This window comes from Carassius carassius, chromosome 33 (assembly GCF_963082965.1).
Source record: "Carassius carassius chromosome 33, fCarCar2.1, whole genome shotgun sequence".
Taxonomy (NCBI): domain Eukaryota; kingdom Metazoa; phylum Chordata; class Actinopteri; order Cypriniformes; family Cyprinidae; genus Carassius; species Carassius carassius.
The window spans coordinates 28,986,560-29,010,971 of NC_081787.1; the positions used below are offsets into that span (position 1 = coordinate 28,986,560).

At 40.8% G+C, this 24,412-nt stretch overlaps 1 protein-coding gene across 3 annotated transcripts in view; it reads left to right on the forward strand.

Annotated features, from left to right (window-relative positions):
• LOC132114056 (FERM and PDZ domain-containing protein 3-like) overlaps positions 1–24,412 on the forward strand; it is a 96,804-nt gene that overhangs the window by 53,516 nt on the left and 18,876 nt on the right. For 2 of the 3 annotated variants that reach the window (XM_059522185.1, XM_059522187.1), the window contains exons 2-7: positions 7,433–7,542; positions 7,895–8,049; positions 8,324–8,426; positions 8,594–8,639; positions 10,419–10,523; positions 15,635–15,742. In XM_059522185.1, coding sequence (XP_059378168.1) covers positions 7,502–7,542; positions 7,895–8,049; positions 8,324–8,426; positions 8,594–8,639; positions 10,419–10,523; positions 15,635–15,742 — 558 coding nt within the window. In that variant the 5' untranslated portion in view covers positions 7,433–7,501. Of the gene's footprint in view, positions 1–7,432; positions 7,543–7,894; positions 8,050–8,323; positions 8,427–8,593; positions 8,640–10,418; positions 10,524–11,554; positions 11,702–15,634; positions 15,743–24,412 lie in introns of those variants that run through there. The other variant, XM_059522186.1, reaches the window with a different exon arrangement.

Genomic DNA, 24,412 nt, shown 5'->3' on the forward strand with positions numbered 1-24,412 from the left:
CAGTGTTGTACACCGGAATTATAAGTGATGATCAGTCAGTAATCAAGCGTCTGTACCCTCTAGTAATTGTAATATATTTGGCAACTTATTGCATGTAAATCAGAAATCTGAACAATGACTTATTATTTTATGAGAAACACCAGGAGCAAAGTTAATACATATTTCAGTTAAACATTACTGAAACTGAAAAAAAAAAAACATTATGAATAACCTTTAAACCGGTGGTTGATTGGAATTTCACTTTTTTAACTTTAGTTAGTGTGTAATGTTGTTGTTTCAGAATAAACAATATCTGCAAAGTTGCAGCTCTGAAAGTTCAATGCAAACGGTGATATCATCTTTTAAACTTCTGGCAGTTTAATGCCTACAAAAATGGACTACATCAAGCTTCTTCCCAGGTCTGTTACATTAGGAACCCAGATAAACCCCGCCCCCGGGAACACGCAACAAAGTTGGCGAGGCCATGTTCTGCTGCTTTAGAGAAGAGAAAGAGAAAACTAGGGGTGCACGTAAAAATCTGTGCATATATGAATCGCGATTCTGTCTTCCAGTGTTCCTGTAGCTCAATTGGTAGAGCATTGCGTTATCGAGCGCACGTTTGGGGGTTCAATTCTCCGGGAACACATGATAGGTAAAAATTGATAGTCTGCTAAATGCATACATTTTAATTTAATTTTAATTTTAATTTTAATTTTAATTTAATTTAATTTAATTTAATTTAATTTAATTTAATTTAATTTAATTTAATTTAATTTAATTTAATTTTACATTTCTAGCGATTCTAATGGATTCACAAATTTCAAAACCAATGTTCTAAAGCAGCGGTCAAATCCTGTTCTTCGAGTCATCCTGCTCTACGTCTCTCTCTCTCTCTCTTCCTTATTCAGATCATCAGATCAGCTCCAACAAACTGTTCCATTTATACACTTAGTTTCACAAAGCAATAAGAAGTGTTATACATGGACATGCATACAGTATTACTGTATTAAACCTTTAATCAGAATAAAACCGTATATTAAAAGCTAACAGAAGCAGTAGCATTTACAAACAACAGCATATCTAAAAGTATGAGACAACAACAAACAAACATACCATAAGAAGCCGTGCTTGCACAGTTACTGCGCGTTCCTTTCATTAATATTCTCTGCATCTCAGTCTGGCTCAAACTGATAAGCAATACAGAGGACGTCATTGTTTACAATTTAACCGGAGCACATTCTAAACTTGAGAGGGGCGGGCTGTTCAGACGCGCTTGAAGCAGTTTAGCCAATCACAACACACTGAGCCAGCTGACCAATCTCAGCCCATCGCATATTTCTGAGGGATGGTCTTTATAATAACAGGAAATAAATCAAGGCGTTTGTCAGAGAAGGGCCAGATTGGTATGGAATAAAGCTAAATTATGTGAAAATAATGCATTTTTTTGCACCCCATAAACACAATCAACCCTTAAAAAAAGGGTGGACCACCCCTTTAAGCAAAAACTAAAGTTTCTAGACCAAATAAGATTTTTATGCAAATTGATACGCATACCAAACATAATGAGTAGTAAGGCAAGCATTATTATCACTACTGTTCATACTAAACAGTACTAAACCTTTGTAAACTTTGTGGTAGTGGTTTTGATGTCTGCAGGATGCCATAGGATGCCTCTTGGTGAAGGTCAACATCTCTCCTCCATCCATATTAGAAGCCAGAGGTTTTCACAGTAATTCACATGCATCATGGTAGTCACCTGATGGAAAGTAAACCCTCGTGACGCATCAAGTCCTGTCCCGAGTGCATCTCCCCTCCAGCGTATGAGTCATCATGCTGGGTGATTTTAAGTTTACTGCTGCCTCAAAAACAGATTTCCACAGCAGCCTAAAGTGTTTTAAACATACAGGAGAAAGAAAGTGCTAGAAAGAGTCTGGGGTGAATAAACAATCTGATAGAGCTATGACCTTCAGAAACTGCCGGGAGGAACTTGATGACTGAAGATTGTCATTTTGTTGTGTCACATTCACAGCCAGACGTCAGCAGTCTCTGCTCTGCAATATTAGCATTCCTAAGAAGACCTATCCATTTTTTTTTCTTTTCTTTGTCCCGGTTTGTCTTTTTCTTTCTTACTCTTGGTAAATCCACTGCACAGCATAAAAAGAGTCTTGGCTGTTATTTCACCCTCCATCAGCGTGGCCATGGGTGATTCACTCTGATACAAGTGCACACTGGTTCTAAGAGTTTAAGTGTTTTGTTTTTTTTGCATAATGCTTCTTAGAATATTCCACAATGACTCTTACCATCCAAGTCTTTTATATACGGCATTACTTTAATATAGAAATGTATGCATTACTTGTAATGCACAATAACAGCTAAGTGGTTTAAAGACTGAGCAGGATGAAACAAAGAAGTTATTAAATTAGTTATTAAAGAAGTTAATTAAATTTACAGTATAAATTGGTGTAAGCTCCAGAAATCTACATACAAATCAAGGACATATGGTATCTATGCAAAAGAGTGAATAAAATATTATCTGAAATAACTGGTTTATGTAGGTTGGCTGGTTGATTTATTTAATCACCAGAAACTATTTGAATTTTATCATTTAGAAAGAGTACAAATACAGAACAGCTTCTTTCCTTACCGTAGTCATGTTTTAAGAAATCCTTGATGGTGCTTCATATAACATTATCCAGAAAAACAAGTGTTAATGATAATGATAGTGATTTTAATATCGAGGTTGATAATGAAAAGGATGCATTGGGATCAGCATTTATAGACATGGACTCTCTCTTTTCTAGCACTTTAAATACAGTTGCTCCTTTACGCTTAAGGAAAACAGTTTGACACCATGGTATAATGAGCATACTCACACCCTAAAGAGCCCGCAGCTGGAGGAAAACAAAACTGGAGGTATTTCGTATTGCTTGGTTGGATAATAGTCACATATCCTACAGAAAAGCATTAAAAACTCCTAGATCTGATTACTTTTAGTCTCTCTTAGTAGAAAATAAACAGAACCCCAGGTATTTATTAAATACAGTGGATAAATTAATGAAAAATAAAGCATCGACAAGTGTTAACATTACTCAATAGCACAGCAGTAATGACTTTATGAACTATTTTACTTCTAAGATTAGAGATAAAATTGCAACCATTCAGCCGTCAGCTACAGTATCACATCAGACAGTGCACTATAGACCCCCTGAGGAACAGTTACACTCATTCTCTACTATAGGAGAGGAAGAATTGTATAAACTTGTTAAATCATCTAAACCAACAACATGTATGTTAGACCCTATACCACCAGAAGCCGAAGCGGAAAATCTCTAAAAATACCCAACCCTAATTATGAAGATCTGTACACTGTAATATATGTTGCATTTTGACACTGCCAACCTTTAAATTAAGTTGACAGTAAGTAATAAACAATATTGAGCATTGAGTAGTTGAGTATTGTGCATTTTTCCTTACCACTATTTCTTAATAATTGATTAATGATTTTAATGGAACCGGAATCAGAACCGAAACCGTTAGGTCGAACCGGAACCGTAACTGGAAAATTTCTAACGATTCCCAACCGTAAGTATGACCAACACAATATTAGACAGATAAATGTTATTTTCTGTAGGCCAGGCCTATGATACGGTGAAATTAGCTGATGCATGAATTGATATGCATGACACTGTATTGAACTACAATCACAGTAGTATATTGACTGATTTTTTGAACTTCCAACCTTATAAGCATGTAATAATTATGACAACATAAAGCTCTGACAAATAAGCCTGGTGTAAACATTAACATACAAATCACACAAACTGAAGAATATTGTAGAATTATAAAAACACATCTGTTGCTTTACCACTTTAGGTAATTCAAATTCACTGTAATAAAACATGTAAACATGTGGACTGCACTTTATAAACACCGTCTGTTAACTTTAGACCAGTGGTTCTCAAACTTTTTTGGTCATGCCAAATAATTTCACTAAATATTAGGAAAAACGTATGTTTTTTTAATTTAAAAAACCTACAGGGAAAAAACACCTGCATTACTTTAAAAAATACCATTGAGAGAATAACTGTTATTATTATTATTATTATTATCTTTGTTGTTATTTATTGTGGGTTTCATGCTGTCTGCTAAGGCATAGGACACACACAGGCTTTCCTCCTCACCAACGACATTAAACACCTTGTCTACACCGGACACGAGCCACGGCAAAATACAGTAGAACCCAGTGATGCTGTCTACACTGGATGCGGCGTGGTGCAACAAAACCTGACATCAAACTGATGCCTTGTTCTATTTATGGCCTACTGCCAAAAAGTTAAATGATTTGCAATGGTCGTTTTGTTGCGTCCAGTGTACAGTAGAGCTGTTGTGGCGCTGCAACAACTGTATCATCTGGTAGACTATAGACACAGTGAGTGAAACCGAGGGCAAGATATGCTTCATTATATTTTGTGCATTTAGCTTTTGAATGACCAGCATCTGCCTGGGTCTGTGTGACATCATCTATGGCTTTTCTCTTCCCTTTAACAAACCGATCCATCTCCCATTAACTAAGTTAGGTCCTTTGGCTGTTTACTGTTTTATATATTTTCTTTTTCTGCTGATGGCCCGTGTGCCCTTTGAGAACCACTGCTTTAGAAAGACTTTAAATAAATAAAAATATATATATTAGCCATATTGGACCATATTAGCCCGGTCCTGTCAACACTGCACTGGCTCCCTATCAAACATCGTATAGATTTTAAAATATTGCTTATTACTTATAAAGCTCTGAATGGTTTAGCACCTCAGTATTTGAATGAGCTCTTGAGATTTTTAGGTTGCATTAATTAGGTAAATTCTTTAGAAGAATGGCATCTACGCTAATATTAGTCTGTTTCTCTCTTATTCCGAGGTCACTGTAGCCATCAGATCCAGTCTGTATCCAGATCAGAGGGTCACTGCAGTCACCCGGATCCAGTACGTATCCAGACCTGATGGTGGATCAGCACCTAGAAAGGACCTCTACATCCCTGAAAGACAGCGGAGACCAGGACAACTAGAGCCCCAGATACAGATCCCCTGTAAAGACCTTGTCTCAGAGGAGCACCAGGACAAGACCACAGGAAACAGATGATTCTTCTGCACAATCTGACTTTGCTGCAGCCTGGAATTGAACTACTGGTTTCGTCTGGTCAGAGGAGAACTGGCCCCCCAACTGAGCCTGGTTTCTCCCAAGGTTTTTTTCTCCATTCTGTCACCGATGGAGTTTCGGTTCCTTGCCGCTGTCGCCTCTGGCTTGCTTAGTTGGGGACACTTCATCTACAGCGATATCGTTGACTTGATTGCAAATAAATGCACAGACAATATTTAACTGAACAGAGATGACATCACTGAATTCAATGATGAACTGCCTTTAACTGTCATTTTGCGTTATTGACACTGGTTTCCTAATTAATGTTGTTCAGTTGCTTTGACGCAATGTATTTTGTTTAAAGCGCTATATAAATAAAGGTGACTTGACATACAAATTTGGCAGGAGGCAACAAGTTTGACATTAATCTGCCAAAAAGACAGAGAGAGGTGTCAGGTGTGAAAGTTTCTCAAAGGTAAGTGAGGAGAAAGGCAAATACACAGTAGCGGTTCAACATCTAGTCAGGGTTGGTCTTCCTGAGGAGGTCTTAATTACAGGTTTTATTGATGACCCTTCGAGGTTGCTCATGTGTCATCAGTAAGGCAGCAGACCTCAACCTTTCTGTGAGGAATAAGTTGCTGGAAAGTTGCTGAATGCTGCTTTGCAGTTTGGAATCCATCAATGTATGCCCCAGTTTCATATTCACTTATGGCACCAATCTCTTTGAGTGCCGGCATCTCTGAATAACCCTGCTCCATTAGACCCAGAATGGTGGTGAAGTCACATGTAGCATGATTGAAAGTAGCATGGCAAAAGTAATCAGGCTGAGAATGGCAGCTTCCAGGACCTCAAGATCTCCAAAGGGAGGTTTTGAAAGAATGGCAATGGCCTGCGAAGTCTATACACTGGGCCAGTTCAGCTTCAGCTTCTCAAAAGCATGTGAAACAGCATTCAACCCTTTAGCATAAGCCACGGAAGGCTATGGTCCAGTGGGGGGTGGGGGCTGGATGTTGGGGTTGTCCACACACTCTTCTTAGCTTCCAGCTCAACATCGGATCCCCAGGAACCTACTCCATGTGGCACCTGCTACTGCAGAACCACAGCAATTTATGTTCTTGAAAATAAGCAAGACTAAACCTTTCATCTTTAAATTAACCCAGTGCATGCAGTTGGAGGTGCCATCAAGTGTGGCTCTTGAATGCTGCACACCCAAACACTTGAAGCAAATCTCATGTGAATCTTCTTCCTCACTTCCTGAACACCATCACCTTCCCCCCTGGGGAAATAAAATATATACTAGATGATCGTCATTGAAACACGATAGAAGGCTAGATAAACTACTTCTTGAGGATGAGAGATCTGAAAATTGATGGTGCAGAAAATACAGGATTTTTGGTCTGTGGCTCATGATTATATTCAAAAAGTATCAATATGCTGCTTTTCATTTTGCCCAAGTGTTTATATCCTAGGCGATCCATCTTTTTCACTCACTAATGTTGAGATTAGTAGGGAAGGGAGACAAATTATTATGAGAGGTTGGTGTTCAACAGAATGCTGTCTTTTCAAGAATGGTTTATAGAAATGGGGAAGGTGGTAATAAAAATGTTTTATAGCTAACTAGTAAACATGGAAACAGGGTAGACTGAGGATACAGGGTAATAACCAGGTGGTGAGATGCAACATAAACATTTATATTGTATATTTTTGTGATTATCTTTCCTTTTTTTTTTTTTTTTTTATTTAAAAACGTTTATTTTTTCTTTTTTTTCCTTAGATTTGTTCTAGCAATCTGCATAACTGTGACTGACATATGTGGTATTGGTAGTGTAGTGTGAGGGGCTTTGACAATACCCTCTATTTTAAAATGGAGTGTACTGTGTAGCCTAATGATGTTCTCGCAACAAGATTCGGGAGGAGCGCGTCAGCCTAATCAACACAGGTGGACCACAATCTAGTAATCAATCCCACAGTATAAACATTGCTGACTTACCACTATCCATTGACGGTTTATCAGCATCCCTCCTCCACCCCATCTCCTCACTTCGAGTTCACTTTATAAATAGACGGGGAAGGGGGGGTACTCTAGGTTCGGGCCATTCCCGAGCTCGAAGCCCTTCCCCGGACAGCACGCCAAATACGCATACCATACCTCAGCTAATTATATGTAAGCATGAACTCGTAAATTGAAGGAAAATAAAAAGTGTGAATCATAAAAACCCATAAGGGTAACAGAGGAAGAAAGAAAGAAAGAAAGAAATGATTAAAAAAGATGTTACCTCCTATAAATTACAACTCACCTTCTCATCATCTTTGTCTACCCAGGTGAATGTGTACAAAACAGAGCCAACCCTCGGAAGTGGTTCACAAGGTCCGGTTCTGTCCTTTCAGGGGATGGCCTGGGTCCAGGATGGGCACACAGAGGAATATGACAGGTGCAGTCATTAATAATCATCTTATGTCAAATGATAACAATGGGAAACATAAAAGAGCCATTACCTTATCTTCCCACAAGGAAAGCACCTCATCTATACAACACTGAATCAAAAAATGGCACAAAGCATTGATGTTTTTTTAATGGCCTGCTGTTATACGAGATACAGACTGTCTATGTGAATGTAATTGCCAGGTCTTGTTAGATATTGGAAACCTAATGGAGGGATAGGTGTGCAAATCATGCACAATACAAAGCCTGTTTAGTTGGAATATATATTTGTCATTTGTGTCTCCATAGAAATGAGGTTTCATTTTATGGATACTTAAGACCTTTGTTGTCTTATCTGGTAGCTCTGTGATGTTAGAGGACAGTCAGGATGGTATGGACAGTGGTAGCCTGACTCCTGGCTCAGCTCGACAGGTCTGCATACAACGCCATCCAAGCCACGGCTTTGGGTTCATTGCCGGCAGCGAACGGCCTGTCGTTGTACGCTCTGTCTCTGCAGGTAAGACGTGTGTCTCTGTCTGGAGCTATAGGGCAGATGTCTCTTGTCCCCTGGCTCTGGTGTGCCAGCCAGTCAGCTTCATCTTTTTTTTAACAACTTTTGAGTCTTCAGATTTGAGATGACTATAATCAAATGGGAATTCAGATACTTTTTAGTTTGATGCCTTGACAAGATAAGTGTGAAAATCCACTGTAGGACAAGAAAACAATGTCAGGAGGTTTAACTAATCAAGTCTATAAAGAACGACACAAGTTTACAGACTCCTCCCTTACAGACGGACCCTCAAACGGCAAGCTTTATCCCGGAGATCAGATCCTTGCTATCAACCAGGAACTAGTGAGCGACGCGCCCCGGGAGAAAGTCATAGACCTTGTAAGGTAACACCCTTTACTGTCACCAGAGGGAAGGGCCTTGTCTGGACGCATGACTGTGCTTTATGTATTTCTTTTCCATGTGTCTCCATCAGATAAGAGAATTCATTTCAGATAAGACACACTTTTCAAATTCTGCAGCTCCTTTGCCAAAATGTCTTTTTCTTCTGCAGGCGGTGCAAGGACTCGATTGTTCTCACTGTGCTGCAACCACAACAGGTAGTTGAGGACATTATGTTTTATCCCATCGAAATTACATTAAATTTCAGTGCTAAAGTCAAACTACTATGCCAATTTCAATTCAGTGTGCACATTTTTACTGGAATTTGAAATTCAGGTTCAGCTTCGTGTACAAAAACACATTTGCATTGTGCCAATGTTACATAATTACTACACATACATCATAACTTAATGTAGTATATTGAGACTAAAGCTCAGGAGTGAAAATGTCATGTGAATGATTCGTGTCAACGTTCCCCAATGCACTGAGCTCAGTTGTACATTAACACTGCTGCCACATTTCAAGCAGGTCAATCTGTAACAGTGCTAAACAATTTCAACTTTGACCTTGGTTGCTACTGAGCTTGCAGTGTACAAAGCTGTTGTGATCCTCTGCATATACAACTCCAGCTGTACTTCCATTCTAAGTCATATGATATTCAGAGAACTGTGCTGGGTAGATTACTTACAAACTGTAGACCGTAACTGATTACAGAGTATATGATGAAAATTAGTGATACAATTTAAGATTACTTTTTAAATCTAACTAGTTTTAAACTCACCATTAAATGTAGCATATTGATATAAAAAAGCAAATACAAAGACATATATTTAATTCATTGATATAAATATCATAAAATGCATTAAACATCACATTAAGCAGGTTTTCCCAAACTGGGCTTAGTGTAAGAATTCCAGTGAGTTTCTGAGTTAATAAAAAGCTAATAATTCATTAAATCATAAACATTTAAAATAAAATACATTATTTAAACACTTGAACACTAAAAATAGAAATGTGTTATTTGTTTAACTGCATGTCAATGTGAACATTAACTGCCACTGATCTGTAAACATGAAAATAAAATAATAATAATTAAATGAACAAACATGAAAACTACACACCCAAGGTATTCCAGGTTTGAAAAACTTTGTCCAGACTTCCAGAATCAAAAGTAACTAAAAATCACTGGATATGATGAAGACATAGAGTTTCACAGCTATACATCAACAATCTTTAGTCAATCTTTACAAATCTTTACAATCTTTACAAATAATCTTTAATTTGCATAATTATTAGTTTCAAACATGGCCTAATTGCTTGAGAGCTGCATTTTTCGAACGATTTCATATTTACATGGTTATTCTATATTGTGATTATAGTCAAAGCTAAATGGTATGACATAGAATTTTAAGAATTTATTTATTTAAGAATATATATATATATATATATATATATATAATTTACTGCCATTACATGAATAATATGTAATTATGTAATCATAAAAAAGTAGCTGTAATCTGATTGAGCATAATAAAATGTAATATACTGTAATTAAGAGTACTTTATTTTTGGAATCTCATTACATAATCCAGAATTATTATAATTATTCTGTCAGAGAATATTTAGCATATACAGTAAACACATTCAATATTTTATGCAAATTGATCAAAGGTAAAATTACCATTTGCATGCTATTTCTAACACTTTTTGTCAAAGCAACACAAAATGTTTCTGCTGCATTGAAGTGCACTGCACTGTCTTGTCTTCAAGTAAAAATATATAAGTGTGCATAAAAGAATATCATTTTACTTGAGAAGCAAAACTGCATAAGAAATTACGAATTATTTGCAGAGAATATTTAGAATAGTTTTAGGAGCAGGAGAAAGGTATTACTCTAAATGAAACAAGTCTTAACCTTTTTCCTGTCTGTTTCTCTTTCTTTCTTTCTTTCTTTCTTTCTTCATACCCTCCCTTTGTCTTTCTTTTTGCTTCCTTAGTCACCTAAGTCTGCCTTCATAAGTGCAGCCAAGAAAGCTCGTCTGCGAACCAATCCCCCCAAAGTGCGCTTTTCTGAGCAAGTGTCCATCAGCGACCCAGACTCAGTATGTGCTGCTGTCTCTTGCTCACATCACACCCCAGTAATATGTGTGCTAACACAGCTGTCTTTATGTGCTGTAATGAGACCCGCACAACACCAGCGCTCCTGATAGACTCAATAGCTCCTGATTTGACTTGTATGGACTGTAAGATTTGAGTTTGTTGAATGGACTCAAGGTATTTTGTGATGTGACTTTTCACAGTCTGTTCATGCTAATATTCGTTAGTATTTACAAAGTGTCAATCATTAGTGTCTGCTACTGGGAGTGTTACATGGCTGTCATTTCAGACTTTCAATATTGAAGTCTCAACATCTCCTGCTCATCTCATTTCATCAGATGTTACCCAGAGGGCCCACATGTAAATCCCTCTCTGATGGTGCTTTCTAGATGTGGTCCAACGTTTCGAGAAGCTAAAAGGATTAATCCAAAATATGTGCACTTCTGATGTGGTTTCGTCTTCCTCCACCATTTAGGAACTCAGACTGTATTAAAGCACATATATGAAAACACAGGGCTTTGAATTGACTACGCTTGATTTGGTTTGAATGAAAGAGCTCAAGAGTTTCTCTGTTTCATATGCATAGAGTAGATTTGCATTGAAGTCAGCCGGGCAGATATTGACAGATGTTCTTTCTCTGAATAGAATATGAGTCCTAGTTTGTTTGCTGAGATTTATTTGGATTTACTATAGACTGACTTTTATTTATGCATATGGCTATTGAAAAGGGAAATTCTTAGAGCAGGCGCTTTGAGTAATTCCCTCTGCTTCTGATTGAGGTGTTTAGGAAACAGAGCTACATGGAGGAACATAGCGTCAGCTTCCTTTGAACCATTTCAGCATACTTAGTGGAAATTGAATAAGGTAGCATCCCATCTAGAGAAAGGCACAGCCTCCCCATGACCTTAAATGTTGTTCCTAGACATTCATTCATTTGTAGCTTTTCATTAGCTGTACAGATGCCATATCCTCTTGGTGAACATGGGTCGATAGCACCCATGTTAATGTCAATGTCCATGGATTATGTCCCATACAGTTTGATATCTGCCTTATGAGCAAGGAAGAGTCAACACTACACCCTTGGGTGCTGGTCGCACCAATTTAATAAAGCGGACCGATGGGAGGGGTGTGCAGCTCTCCTGGAAGAAGAAACTTGCTGATCAGGCCTAGAGGGCCAAAATCGGTAAAGATCAAACCACCCTCACCTGAGCCTCCTCTAATCATGTCAATCCATCTTGTGTGAACAGCAGGGGCCAGCGGGGCTTTCTTCATTAAAACCTGCCTGTCAGCACAGAGTAAATAAGCTGCTACGATTTATTAAAGGCGTTAGGCTAAAAGACAAATGCCAACGTGGGACTTATTATTCATATCACATCATCTCACGCCGTAGCAAACGTGCAGTTGATTGGGATTGTGCTGAATGTACGAAATAGAGTTAGCCAACCTGCTCACTTCACCGCCTGTCATAACATGATCCCAACTGACATGCCAAATTGACGTTTGCTTATTTGTTCCCATTCTGTATTTGTGTATAAAGTGTAATAGCACTTTGCACATGTCTCCACAAGCAAGCCTAAAGGGACTTTGGGTAAAACACTTGCCAAATGTACCAAAACATTCATATAGAAACGTTCATGGATGCATCATTAATCTCAACATTTGATTACATTAAATAATTTTATTGATGACACTCAGTGGAAGATCAATCGATCAGGTGATAGAAAGTTATGACACTTACTCCAAATATAATGTGGAACCGGCCACAAATCAATATGATTCGGAGATCAGGATGTTATCTGAAAGTAATGACCTCTCATTCTTGATACAAAATTACGTTCAAGGTTTCTCATCCACTTCAAGGTGCACTAAGTCATTTTTGAACACTTTTTTTCCATTACAAAATAAAATAATCATAGGAGACATTTAGACGTCTAAATGCCATTAATCTTTTCCTGTACAGTATCTTCGGTAACAGGTGTAAGGAGAACATGCAAAGTCATTGTCATTGGTTGTTTCAGAAAGATTTAAAGTAACATTTATTCACATTTACACCTAGACGGTTCTGAATATAGGGATCAGAGCCTTGAGTGTCATATGGACAGCTAAGGGATTTCACACTGTGTTTGACCCCAGGTTATCACCATTCTAAACACTGCTTTTAACCCCAGAACGTTAAGAAACATTTCACACATGTGATTTAGAAGCGGGCTAGCACTGCTTTTGTGTTAGAATGCTACTGCTTGATGCTTAGTGACAGACAACCTATCAGAAATTGAACAGCATGGCTCATGTAACATCAGTAAGAGGAACTACGAGTTGTGTAAACAGTACAACAATTGAGGGAAAAAGTAAGAAATGTCAAACAACTGAAAGTTTGACAGATGATAGACGTAGTACCGGATTTTTCAGACTATAAGTCGCACCTGAGTATAAGTCGCATCTGTCCAAAAATACGTCATGTTGAGGAAAAAAACATTTATAAGTCGCACTGGACTATAAGTCGCATTTATTTAGAACCATTTATTTCAGTGTAGACTACAGGAGCACTGAGCAGTATAGAGTGCCCTCTCACTGCTGGAGACGGTAATGTTTTCTCTTGGTTCATTTCTCTCGGTTCATGTCAAGTTAATTTTGATAAATAAGTCGCACCTGACTATAAGTCGCAGGACCAGCCAAACTATGAAAAAAGTGCGACTTATAGTCCGGAAAATACAGTATACCTGATGAACCACAGTGCAAATGGTGGAAATCCTGACTCTAAAGAGTTGAGCGATGGTCGTGTGCTCTCCATTCCGTATCAATAGCATCTTTCAGAGAAGTGTTGATTTCCACAATGGGGTCTCTCAAAAGCATTTTCTAAGTAGATGAAAGTTGGTTGTGCAATTCAAAAGTGGCATATCCAGTCACTGTCAGTAAATGTGCTGTTAGCAAAGAAACACTACTAGTCATGACTTTTGGAAGTGACCCTTAATTTCCAAGATGAAGATGGGGCTATAAACAAAGGTCCTACTGTACAAGCAAACACTAATCTCTCCACACTTAAAAGAAATTAAAAGAAATATTTTTATAATTTGCTCCGTGTTTTCTTACTTTTGTCCTTTTTTCTTTTTCTTGCCTTTGTCAGTCTCAGGAGGCTTAAAACAGCCAAGGAGGGCGTACATGGCAAAAAAATTTTAAATGACAGGGTAACTGCTGCGAGAAGAGCCATGCAAACAGGATCTGTGCTGTTCCTCCAATCAGTGACACTGAATTTAAGTCAAGTCAAGTTCCCAGGGGGAAATTGCTTTCCATGTTACAATTGCTCTCAAAAAGAAAGAAAGAAGAAAAAGAAAACAAGAAAAAAATGGATGAATATTTAACCATAGATAAATAAAAAAATAATAAGACATACAAATAATAATGTATGACTATTCCAATAAAAATGGTAGTTTAGATCAGATATAAAATTGATTAGGTGCAATAACATAAATGTTGTGTATAATAAGTCCAGTGTGATAATAATAATTAAGTACAATAGTTATATAGTATATATTGCACACTAGTATTAATAAATAAATATTAATAAAATTAATAAGAATAATAATAAATTGTACTGCACATGAAAATCCCTTATTGCACATATATTGAAATTTGCATTGCACAAGAGAAATTGAACATGCATTGCACATGCATTACTCATAAATGTCTTATACTTATAGAGAGGAGTTATAAAGCCTAATGGTCACAGGTATAAAGGATCTTCTGAGGCGCTCAGTGGAACACTTGACAGTGATCCGTCTCTGGCTGAATGTGCTACTCTGATCAGCCAGCACACTATGTAGTGGGTGAGAAGTATTGTCCATGATTTAATTAAGTTTTGACAACATCCTTCTCTCAGCCACAACATGAACAGGGTCCAGCTCCATGTCAAGTATAGAGCCAGCCCTCCTAATTAATTTTTCCCGTTTATTTCTGTCCGCCACCTTTATACTAATTCCCCAACAGACTACCGCATAGAAAATTACACTAGACACCACAGACTCATAAAACATCCGCAGCATAGTGTTGCAGACGTTAACCCGGGGTTTAGGAATGTGTAGTGTGAAATGGCAGCTTATGAATATCCAGGATTAAGTTTTAACCCTGGGTAAAGTATAAGCAGTGTGAAACGTGATGCAAGATAACCTAGGATTCAGTTTACCTGGGGTTTAGCATGACCCATGGTTAACTATTTCAAGTGTCAAAAGCCCAAAAGAGGTGGTAGTATGGACCATTTTGGTTGAAAACCAGACCAACTGCTGTGTACTGTATTATTGGCCAATAGAGCATTGCAGTAGTCCAGTACTGAAATTACTAGAGTCTTTGCAAGAACTGTACATGTAGGGTCTGGTTTTCCTAATTCTGTGAAGAGGAAGGGGCCAAGCACTGAAACTTGAGGCACTCCACTACTTGATGGGATTTAGAAACCCTTTCCAGGATACTTTGAAGGACCTGCTATTAGATCAGGCTCAAAATAGTATAGTGACTCACTGTTTCAAAGACAGCAGACTGTTTCAGTTTAATGAGGATCAATGGTTTTGGATTGGTTCTGGCCAGCAACAGGGTTTCAACAATGACACCATAGGCATTGAACCAGGAAAATGCACGAGCTAGTTCACCACACAAAAAATTACTTAGTGCACCTTTAATTTTTCTTATTGGAAATAAAGTAGATGCCTTGAAGAGTTCCTCTCTTAGCTACAAATATATGCTGCAACTGAATTCAATGTTTGTGTCCAGCTGATCTGCATTTACAGAATATGGTTTCGCGTTTGGAAATGTAATGAATGTGATATGACTTCTGCTTAATTTTGTACTCTTTATGACTAAAAATAGTTTTGGTAATATTTCCAATTCATTTATACTATTGCTCATAAGTTAGAAAGAAAGATCTTCCCTTTAACCATTGTTTTGTAGTTAATGTTTTTCCTTTCAGGTTTTCCATACAGTTAAAGTCCTCTCATGTGTTTCTACATTCTTTCTTTGTCACCTTGAAGATATTAGATTTTCTTATTGGTTCTCTGTATTAACCTATTGAGTCTTTTCTAATATCTCATCCAAGGTTCGCTTACTATTTTCTCTCCTCTGTTTCTTTCAGACCATGCTTAAGGACGACTCGTTGCTTCTGATACCAAATGTGTTGAAGGTGTTTCTTGAAAATGGACAGATCAAATCCTTTACATTTGACAGCCGCACCACTGTTAGGGTGAGTGTATTGGGAAAACTCTTCCCAGTAATACTAATTAATGATCAATTCTCACTATTATTTAGCATGCATATTAATAGCATACTGGCTTTTTATTAGCACATATTCTTATAGCCTTATTCTGCATGACCATATTTTAAATCCCTTAATCTAACCCATACCTAAACTTAACAACTACCTTATTAACTATTAACAAGCAGCAAATTAGGAGTTTATTGCAGCATTAATCTTACTTAATAGTTATAGAGAACTGGACCTTTTTGTTAAATAGAGACAATGTATGTAAATGAACATGCCATAATATGGAAACATTTCTAATTTACATATGTAGTCCCTACACAGGTAAGAGAAACACAATAACAATAGACAGATACAAAAATACAACAAAAAACATAACATTAACATTACACTTTACTCAAGAAAAGGGGGGGGGGTGTGCAAAGCATTACAAGTGATCACAGATCTGGTTTACTTTTGAGTCACTGTTTAAGATGGCTCTAAAAAGTGTAAAATGTAAAGCACTACCTTACTGCGTATACAGCTCAACAAAATCTCGTCAACAAAATCAATTATGCCACTTATGTAAATACACTGATGCTTTACACTGATGGATGAACTCAGGTCTGGGACTCATATTTAACACACTGTCAGTTGTGATACAGTTGTGACTTGAGCTATCCGTTCATAAGCAGCTACTTTAACCTGTTGAATGAACAAAACATTTAAAAACTCACACTTGTAAACAAATGCTAACAGTGACAGTGAACGCAGCTATCATGTATTCTATGATGAATCTAATTAAAATCTATTTATAAAAGTGGTATATCATTCCAGTATTTATGTCCCTTTACTGTTTTAATAACTGTTTATCAAAATGTGGTGCTTCTTTATGGCATCTCACAGTACTATTAAGTGATGGACCTGGTGCTCTATTCAATTAATTCATTTATTATATATATATATATATTTACATTTACTAATAATGCAATTATCTAATCAACCAGTCACATGGCAGTTGCTTCAGTGCATTTAGGTGTGTGGTCCTGGTCAAGACAATCTCCTGAACATCAAACTGAATGTCAGAATGGGAAAGAAAGGTGATTTAAGCAATTTTGAGCGTGGCATGGTTGTTGGTGCCAGACGGGCCGGTCTGAGTATTTCACAATCTGCTCAGTTACTGGGATTTTCACGCACAACCATTTCTAGGGTTTACAAAGAATGGTGTGAAAAGGGAAAAACATCCAGTATGCGGCAGTCCTGTGGGGGTAAATGCCTTGTTGATGCTAGAGGTCAGAGGAGAATGGGCCGACTGATTCAAGCTGATAGAAGAGCAACTTTGACTGAAATAACCACACGTTACAACCGAGGTATGCAGCAAAGCATTTGTGAAGCCACAACACGCACAACCTTGAGGCGGATGGGCTACAACAGCAGAACACCCCACCGGGTACCACTCATCTCCACTACAAATAGGAAAAAGAGGCTACAATTTGCACGAGCTCACCAAAATTGGAAAGTTGAAGACTGGAAAAATGTTGCTTGGTCTGATGAGTCTCTGATGATTTCTGTTGAGACATTCAGATTGTAGAACTTTCCAGCAGGTATATCTAATGTTTATATACATTTATATATGAATATATATTACAAGAGATGGATGTTATTATTATGTTCTGAATTATTTGAGAAAATGATTGTGTACATTCCAAATGCAAGCATATTTATGTTATATTTCATGTTATAATCTTACTAGGTTACAGGTTTGTTGTATTATCATTCCTGGTCACCAGAATGTCTGTGTATGCTTAATAAGTAAGTGCGCAGGCGCCTTTAATTTAGGTTTCATTTTCATTTTAGTTGATGGTCAGGATTGGTATGCCTTGCCGGTGAGTGGCTGTGAACTAACATTGCTAGTAATTTGGGTTGATATTTAATAACATTTGAGTGTGTAGTTTATTAGTTAATTCTGGTATTTGTGTTTGTGTTTTCATTGCAGGTTTACAACCTAACTAACGTCACTGACAGGCTAGCGTAGCAATAGCGTTCAAGCTAGCTATGTGTGAAAGAGTATTGTGTGCGCAATAAAAGCTCATAAAGTGACCCGAGTTGTATCCGCCGTACTTGTCCTGAAAACCCTTCCAGTGGGGAGTTTATTGAGCTATAAAAGGTAGCTTAGTGAAGAACTGGACAGTTGTAAACCGTCGTCGGAGCCGTGCTAGAGAGAACACGAGCCCCGAGCGGGTAGCCATTGTTGATGACTCGCGCAGACGGGAAAGCAGCCTCGGATTCTGAAGCGGCCGTCAACAATACACAACGGAGAAGCCGAAGCCAAGATCTAACGGGACCGTTAAAGGGCTGAATAACTTCCACAACCGTGAGTAAAACTGTTTGGATAATGATGACAGCCGCGGGGCTATTATAGTGACTTTGTAAACAACACCACTACAAGCCTAACAGTTGGCAAAGAGTTGTTCGCGGATGAACGATTCTTTTGAACAAGTCATTGAACCGATTCCTTTCAACGATTCTTTTGAACGAGTCATTTAGTCAAAAGGCGATTTTGAAGATTCTGTTCACTAGAAAAAGAGAAAAAGAAGAAGTATTAAAAAACGACAAAGACAAAATGGCAGATGACAAGCCAGATATAGAGAGCTTAAAGCGGAAACGCTCAAATGCGCAACGAAACTTTACAGCACGAATAAACCGCCTTAATGTTAGTGCTGGCCGTTTATGTGAAGTTGAGTTGTCAGAAGAATTAGCGAGGTTGAAGGATGATTTTAACAAACTCCTCGATGTCAGTAATGAATATATTGACGCACAGAGCAAAATAGACCCTACGGGTGACGACAGTGAGTCGCTGGACACCCTGGCGAGGAGAGATGCCAGTGAGCAGAGGTTCATTGAAACAGAGTAAGATCATGGAAATGTTGTGGTCCAAGTATGCAGCGCCGGACATAGATGCTCTTGTAACACAGTTCAAGTCTGCTCTTGATCGGGCTGAGGCGCTCGGGAAAGGTAAAGTAGTGCCATGGACGCAGCAAGGGGTCGAAAGTGGAAAGGTGGATAGGAAACTCCATGAACTCAAGGAGGCTGTGTACACTTGGAGAGACTATCGGCCACATGGTAAAGATAAATGGATGCTCCTTTTGTCATTGAAAGAGGACAAGGAGCAACTGATGGATGAGTGGACATGCAGACGTGAAAATGAGGTTATGAGTAGGAACAGTACAGAACTAAAAGATGATGAGGATGATGATGTCGGAGGCGATGATGTGGAGTGTGGGCCTGTCACAACAGCTATCAACAGCCTCACAGCTCCAGATAACATCACCTTTACCCAACCAGTAAGCCTTGCTATTGCTACTGCACCTGTTAACACCAAGCCTGCTATCGTCAATCCGACCACTGATGGGCAGGAAACTGTATATGTCACGAGCTCTCCTTCATTCATGTTCTCTGAAAGAGCAAGTATCTCTACCTGTGCTGCTCAAGGTACTAATGTCACTAGTCAACCTCAGAGCTGGTATGGAGCACCTACCATACAAAGTAACCCCCAGCTGACATTACAGCCCAACTTACAATCTAGTCGGTCTGATGGTGGACTTGGTGTCAGTTTCGCCCAACCTCCGACCCGTACCAGCATACCACAACTGATGAGTGTTTATGCTGCACCGTCCGTCAATCCACCCGGTAGTAGCATGCCATATAGCAGCCCTGGTCTGTACGCTAGTGGGGATAATAGCTCTCAATGGGCCCGACCAAAAATAAGGCTCACACCCATAAGTTTGCCTAAGTTCTCCGGGGACAGGAGAGACTATTGGCGCTGGAAGGCTGAATGGGAGAGTATCCAGGCGCAGGCAGAACCTATGGGGTCGAGGGAATGCAAGAAACTTCATTTGCTAGACAGTATAGGAGAGTCTGTGAAAAGTGAACTCAGACTGTTGCGTTGCAGAGATGCAAACGACATCTTCAGGGAATTAGAGAACCGGTATGGTGACAAAGCACAAACGGCAGAAGAGATTGTGTTGGAGCTTCAATCACGACCTGCTGTAAAAAACCACCAGCCACGGGAGACATTAGAGTTGATCCTTGCAGTGGAGAGGGCAGTAATGGACCTCACGGACCTGGGGTGTGCAGTCGCAGTACAGAATCAGCTGGTGATTCGGTCATTGGAGAGTAAACTCCCTGATGTCATGAAAAGAGAGTGGCTCATGTGTGTGAGAAACCCTGGTAACGATGTCCACCCAGGAAATTGATTCGACAGGCTCTTGCTGTTCCTAGAAGACCAAAAATCGTTGCTCGTGAGGTTGGAGCAGTTGTTGCCCAGCAAACCATGGCCTGCTAAACCCCCTGAGCGACCAAGCTACCGGGAGAAACCAGGCGACAGATGGAGGGAAAAGAAGTCGTTCACTAAGACTACAGCAAGTGAAGTCAAAAAAGACTCCAAGCAGTTACCGTGTGCTGTGTGTGGTGATGAAGAACATGGAGGTAAACTGTTTCGCTGTAAAACTTTCAGGAAGGCCAGTCTATCAGAAAAGAAATCTCAGGTGAAGAAGGCAAAAGCATGTACGAAGTGCCTGGATGTTCACAGGGTTGACAGTGGCTGCACTTCAAAGTTCCTCTGTCGTAAGGAGGAGTGTAAGAAAGGCGACACTCCAGTTGACCACCACTATTTCCTCTGCCCTAAGGTATCAACTAAGAAGGATGCTACTAAGAGGGATAACAAAGCAGAGGAAAAGAGAGGACCTCGGAGTCCGACAGAGGAGCAAGAGGCTGTGTTCGCCGAGTTGGGATTGACTCCCCACCAGTTGGAGGCTGTCCGCAAAGCCTGTACTAACAAGGCAATGTCGACAGTGTGTTCTGGCAAGGTTCTGATATAACAGAGTGGCTTGAGAGAACATCCAGTCCTCATGATGCTCGTACCTGTCACAACAAAGAGAGGGGACAGTCTTGGAGCCTTGGTTGATCTCGCGTCTGACACAAAATACATTACGCACCAAGCTGCGGAAAGGCTCGGGCTAACGGGTGAAACCAATCTCCCTTGTTGTGTATGGTGTTGGCACAATGAAGGTAAAAGTTGATACGAAAAGGTATCTCGTGACTATTAAAGTGTGGACCTCAAGAGGAACCCTGAAGTTTCACGAGATGATCTGTTATGGGATGGAAGACATCGCCAAAGTGGATCGGGTGGTGAGATCAGAGCGACTAGAGCAGCTCTTCCCTGAAGCTAAGCCGTGAGAACTGGCCTGCCCAGAAAAGATCGATCTATTGATCAGTTCTCGAGAAGGTCGATTAGCTCCACAGCGGCTGCAAAGGGTCGGCGACCTGGTATTGTGGGATGGTCCTCTGGGCAAGATTGTGAGTGGTGTGCATCCAGACCTCTTCGAAGAAGTGGAGGTGACCACCTGGCAGTCAGAGACGCACTTCGCTCACTCAATGAAGACGGTAGCCGTCAAAGTTAAAGAACACTTAATGGGTAGGTCAGGAAGCCATTTGGAGCGAGAAAGCAGTGTAGAAGTTCGAACAACAGCAGTGTGCAATAAAGAGATCCTTGAGTGGCTAAAATGGGATAGCATCGGTGCTGCTTGTGACCCTACCTGTGGAGGGTGTCGCTGTGGAAAGTGCCCACTGGGAGGAAAGGAGATGTCCCTGGCTGATGAGAAAGAGCTGGAGTTAATAAAGGCAGGACTAACTTTCAGAGAGAGAGACGCCCACAGCGACCAGCCACACTGGGATGCAAAGTACCCCTGGAAGGAAAGCCCAGCCTCTCTTCCTAACAACCGAAAAGCTGTGGAAGCAACGTTCCTGAGGGCTGAGAAGCGGCTTGAGAAAGACCCCCTGTGGAAAGAGGCTTACATGAGGCAAGTCCACGAGATGGTGGGGAGAGGAGCTGCTGTTAAGCTCACTAAGAACGTGATGGACAGCTGGAAAGGTGCTGTGTGGTGGGTGAGCCACTTAACCGCTCCAAATCCCCACTCAGTGACTACGCCGGTGCGTCTAGTCTGGAACAGCAGTCAGGAGTTCCAAGGGGTAAGCATGAATAACATTTTACTCAAAGGCCCAGATGTCCTAAATCCCATCAGAGCGGTGCTCCTCAGATTTCGGGAAGGAAAACATGCAGCCATCGGAGACATCACCAAGATGTACAATTCGGTTTGGCTGGAGGAACAAGAGGTCCATGTGCATCGATTCCTATGGAGAGACTCACCGAAGGATGAGATTGAGGATTATGCTGTCGTGAGGGTAAACATGGGGGACAAACCAGCGGGGTGCATTGCACAAGTTGCAATGCGAGAGACTGCGAAGTTGCCCCAGTTCTCTGATATGACGGAGGAAAGAAAAGTCATAGAAGAAGATTCCTATGTCGATGACCTCCTTACGTCCCACAATGACCCAACCTGTCTAGACAAGATCCAAGAGGGAGTAGAGAAAATACTGAAAGCAGGTGGCTTTTACCTCAAGCCTTGGGTCCGGTCCGGTCAAAGTGGGAGGCGGGAGGGGATAGAGTCCAAGCCAGTGACTCTGACGCTGCCCAACCAGCTAAGTGAGAAAGATAACAAAGCCCTGGGGGTTGGTTATCTCGTGCAGGAAGACAAACTCTTTGTGATGGTCTCTATCAACTTCTCCAGAAGGAAGAAAAAAATGAGAACTGAGATTGACCTCACTGAAGATGAAGTGGAAGTAAAGACACCAAACCCACTGACTCGCCGCGTTCTACTGAGCCAGATAGCGGGGCTGTACGACCCGATTGGTCTGGTAACACCTGTGAAACAGACAGGAGTGATCCTTGTAAGAAGAGCCTTCCAGGAAGCTGGCAAGCTGACTAAAGATACCTGGGATGAACCTCTTTCTGACGAGCTAAGAGGAAAGGCAATTGAACTGTTCAAGGACTATGCTTGTTTGAGTAGCATCAAGTTCCACAGGAGCCTCACGCCATCTGACTGGAGGGGTAAACCCTGGGGAATCACGTTTTCTGACGGGAGCTGTGAGTCCTATGGCGCTGTACTGTACTTGCGATGGGTAACATCATATGGTGTGGTCACCCGGCTAGTAGAGTCAAAGGCCAAGTTAACCCCCCTCAACCAAAAAGGTGACGCAGTCAAAGCTGAGGTTTGCGGGGCAGTATTCGCCACACGTCTGAAGGGATATGTATTGAAGCATGGACGGATAGACGTGGAGAAGTGGTACCACTTCATTGATAGCCAGACGGTGCTTGGAGCCATCCAAAGGGAGAGCTACGGATTCCAGACATTCTTCGCGAACCGAGTCGGAGAGATTCAGAAGGCTGGACCCGTAACTGACTGGTGGTGGATACCAGGCGAGGTCAACATCGCTGATCTAGTCATGAGAGGGTGCTCTCCTGAATTGCTGGGTGAGAACTCTGTGTGGCAGGAAGGTCCTGAGTTCCTGTCTAATCCAGTTGAGGATTGGCGTATGAAGTCCGCTTCAGAAGTGGCATCTGATGCTAGGGAGGTGGTGAGTAAACTCCAGAGAAAGGCCTTTTCAGCAGTACTCACCAGAGCTCAAGAAGAAGGGAGTTACACTTCCTGTGACAATGCTAATCAGACTTGTTGTCAGCAGGGATGAGGCTTCAGGGCTCCTAAAATGCTATGGTAGGATCCAGACCATTACCCAGGAATATACCGGTGTGCCCCTGATCCCCTACAATGCATGGATTAGCACCCTTCTCACACGAGAGGCCCATAAGGTTAACCATGAAGGTGTTGCTGGTACACTCCTCCGTGTGAGGTCTAAAGCATGGGTGGTGCTGGGATCAAGAATTGTCAGAAATGTCATTGACTCGTGTATGCACTGTCGAAAGACCAAAGCGAGAATGTGCAAACAGGTGATGAGTGAACTCCCCCTCGAACGAACTGAACCAGCCGCACCCTTTGAGTATACGACATTAGACCTTTTCGGACCATATGTTGTTAAAGATACGATAAGGCGAAGAACAAAGATGAAAATCTGGACTGTGGTGTTCAGCTGTATGGCTTCAAGAGCAGTACATGCTGACATTGTGGAAGATCTGTCGACGGAAGGATTCCTAAAAGCATACCAGCGCTTCACAGCTCTCAGGGGTCACCCAAGAAAGCTTTGGTCGGATCAAGGGACCAACTTTGTGGGCACCAGGCCAGTACTACAGGAGCTTTACGAGTTCTTAAGTGGCATTGACAAGGATCAGGTCCAGAAGAAGGCGGCAGCTGTAGGAACCGACTGGATGTGGGTGTTTCACCCGGCGGACTCTCCACACCGAAATGGGGCAGCTGAGGCAGCTGTCCGTGTACTTAAGAGAGCATTAAGCAATGTTGGCAAAGAAGGAAACCTGACGGCATTGGAGTTCCAGACTCTCCTTTACCTTGCTGCTAACTTGTCAAATGAAAGACCAATCGGTGCCAGTGCCCAGGTACAGGATGAGACCGTGGAAGTCATCACTCCCAACTCTCTTCTGCTTGGTCGCGCAGGACCCAGTGGGGACTCCCAAGGGTTTAAGTATCCAACTTACCCCGTTGTGAGGCTGAGGGCTATCCAGATCGAGGTTGACAAGTTTTGGAAGAGATGGAGCCAGCTGGCAGGTCCGGGCCTCTACATCCGTCAAAAGTGGCACGCGCCTGCTAGAAATGTTGCAGCAGGGGACCTGGTGTGGTTAGCTGACCAAAATGCGCTGAGGGG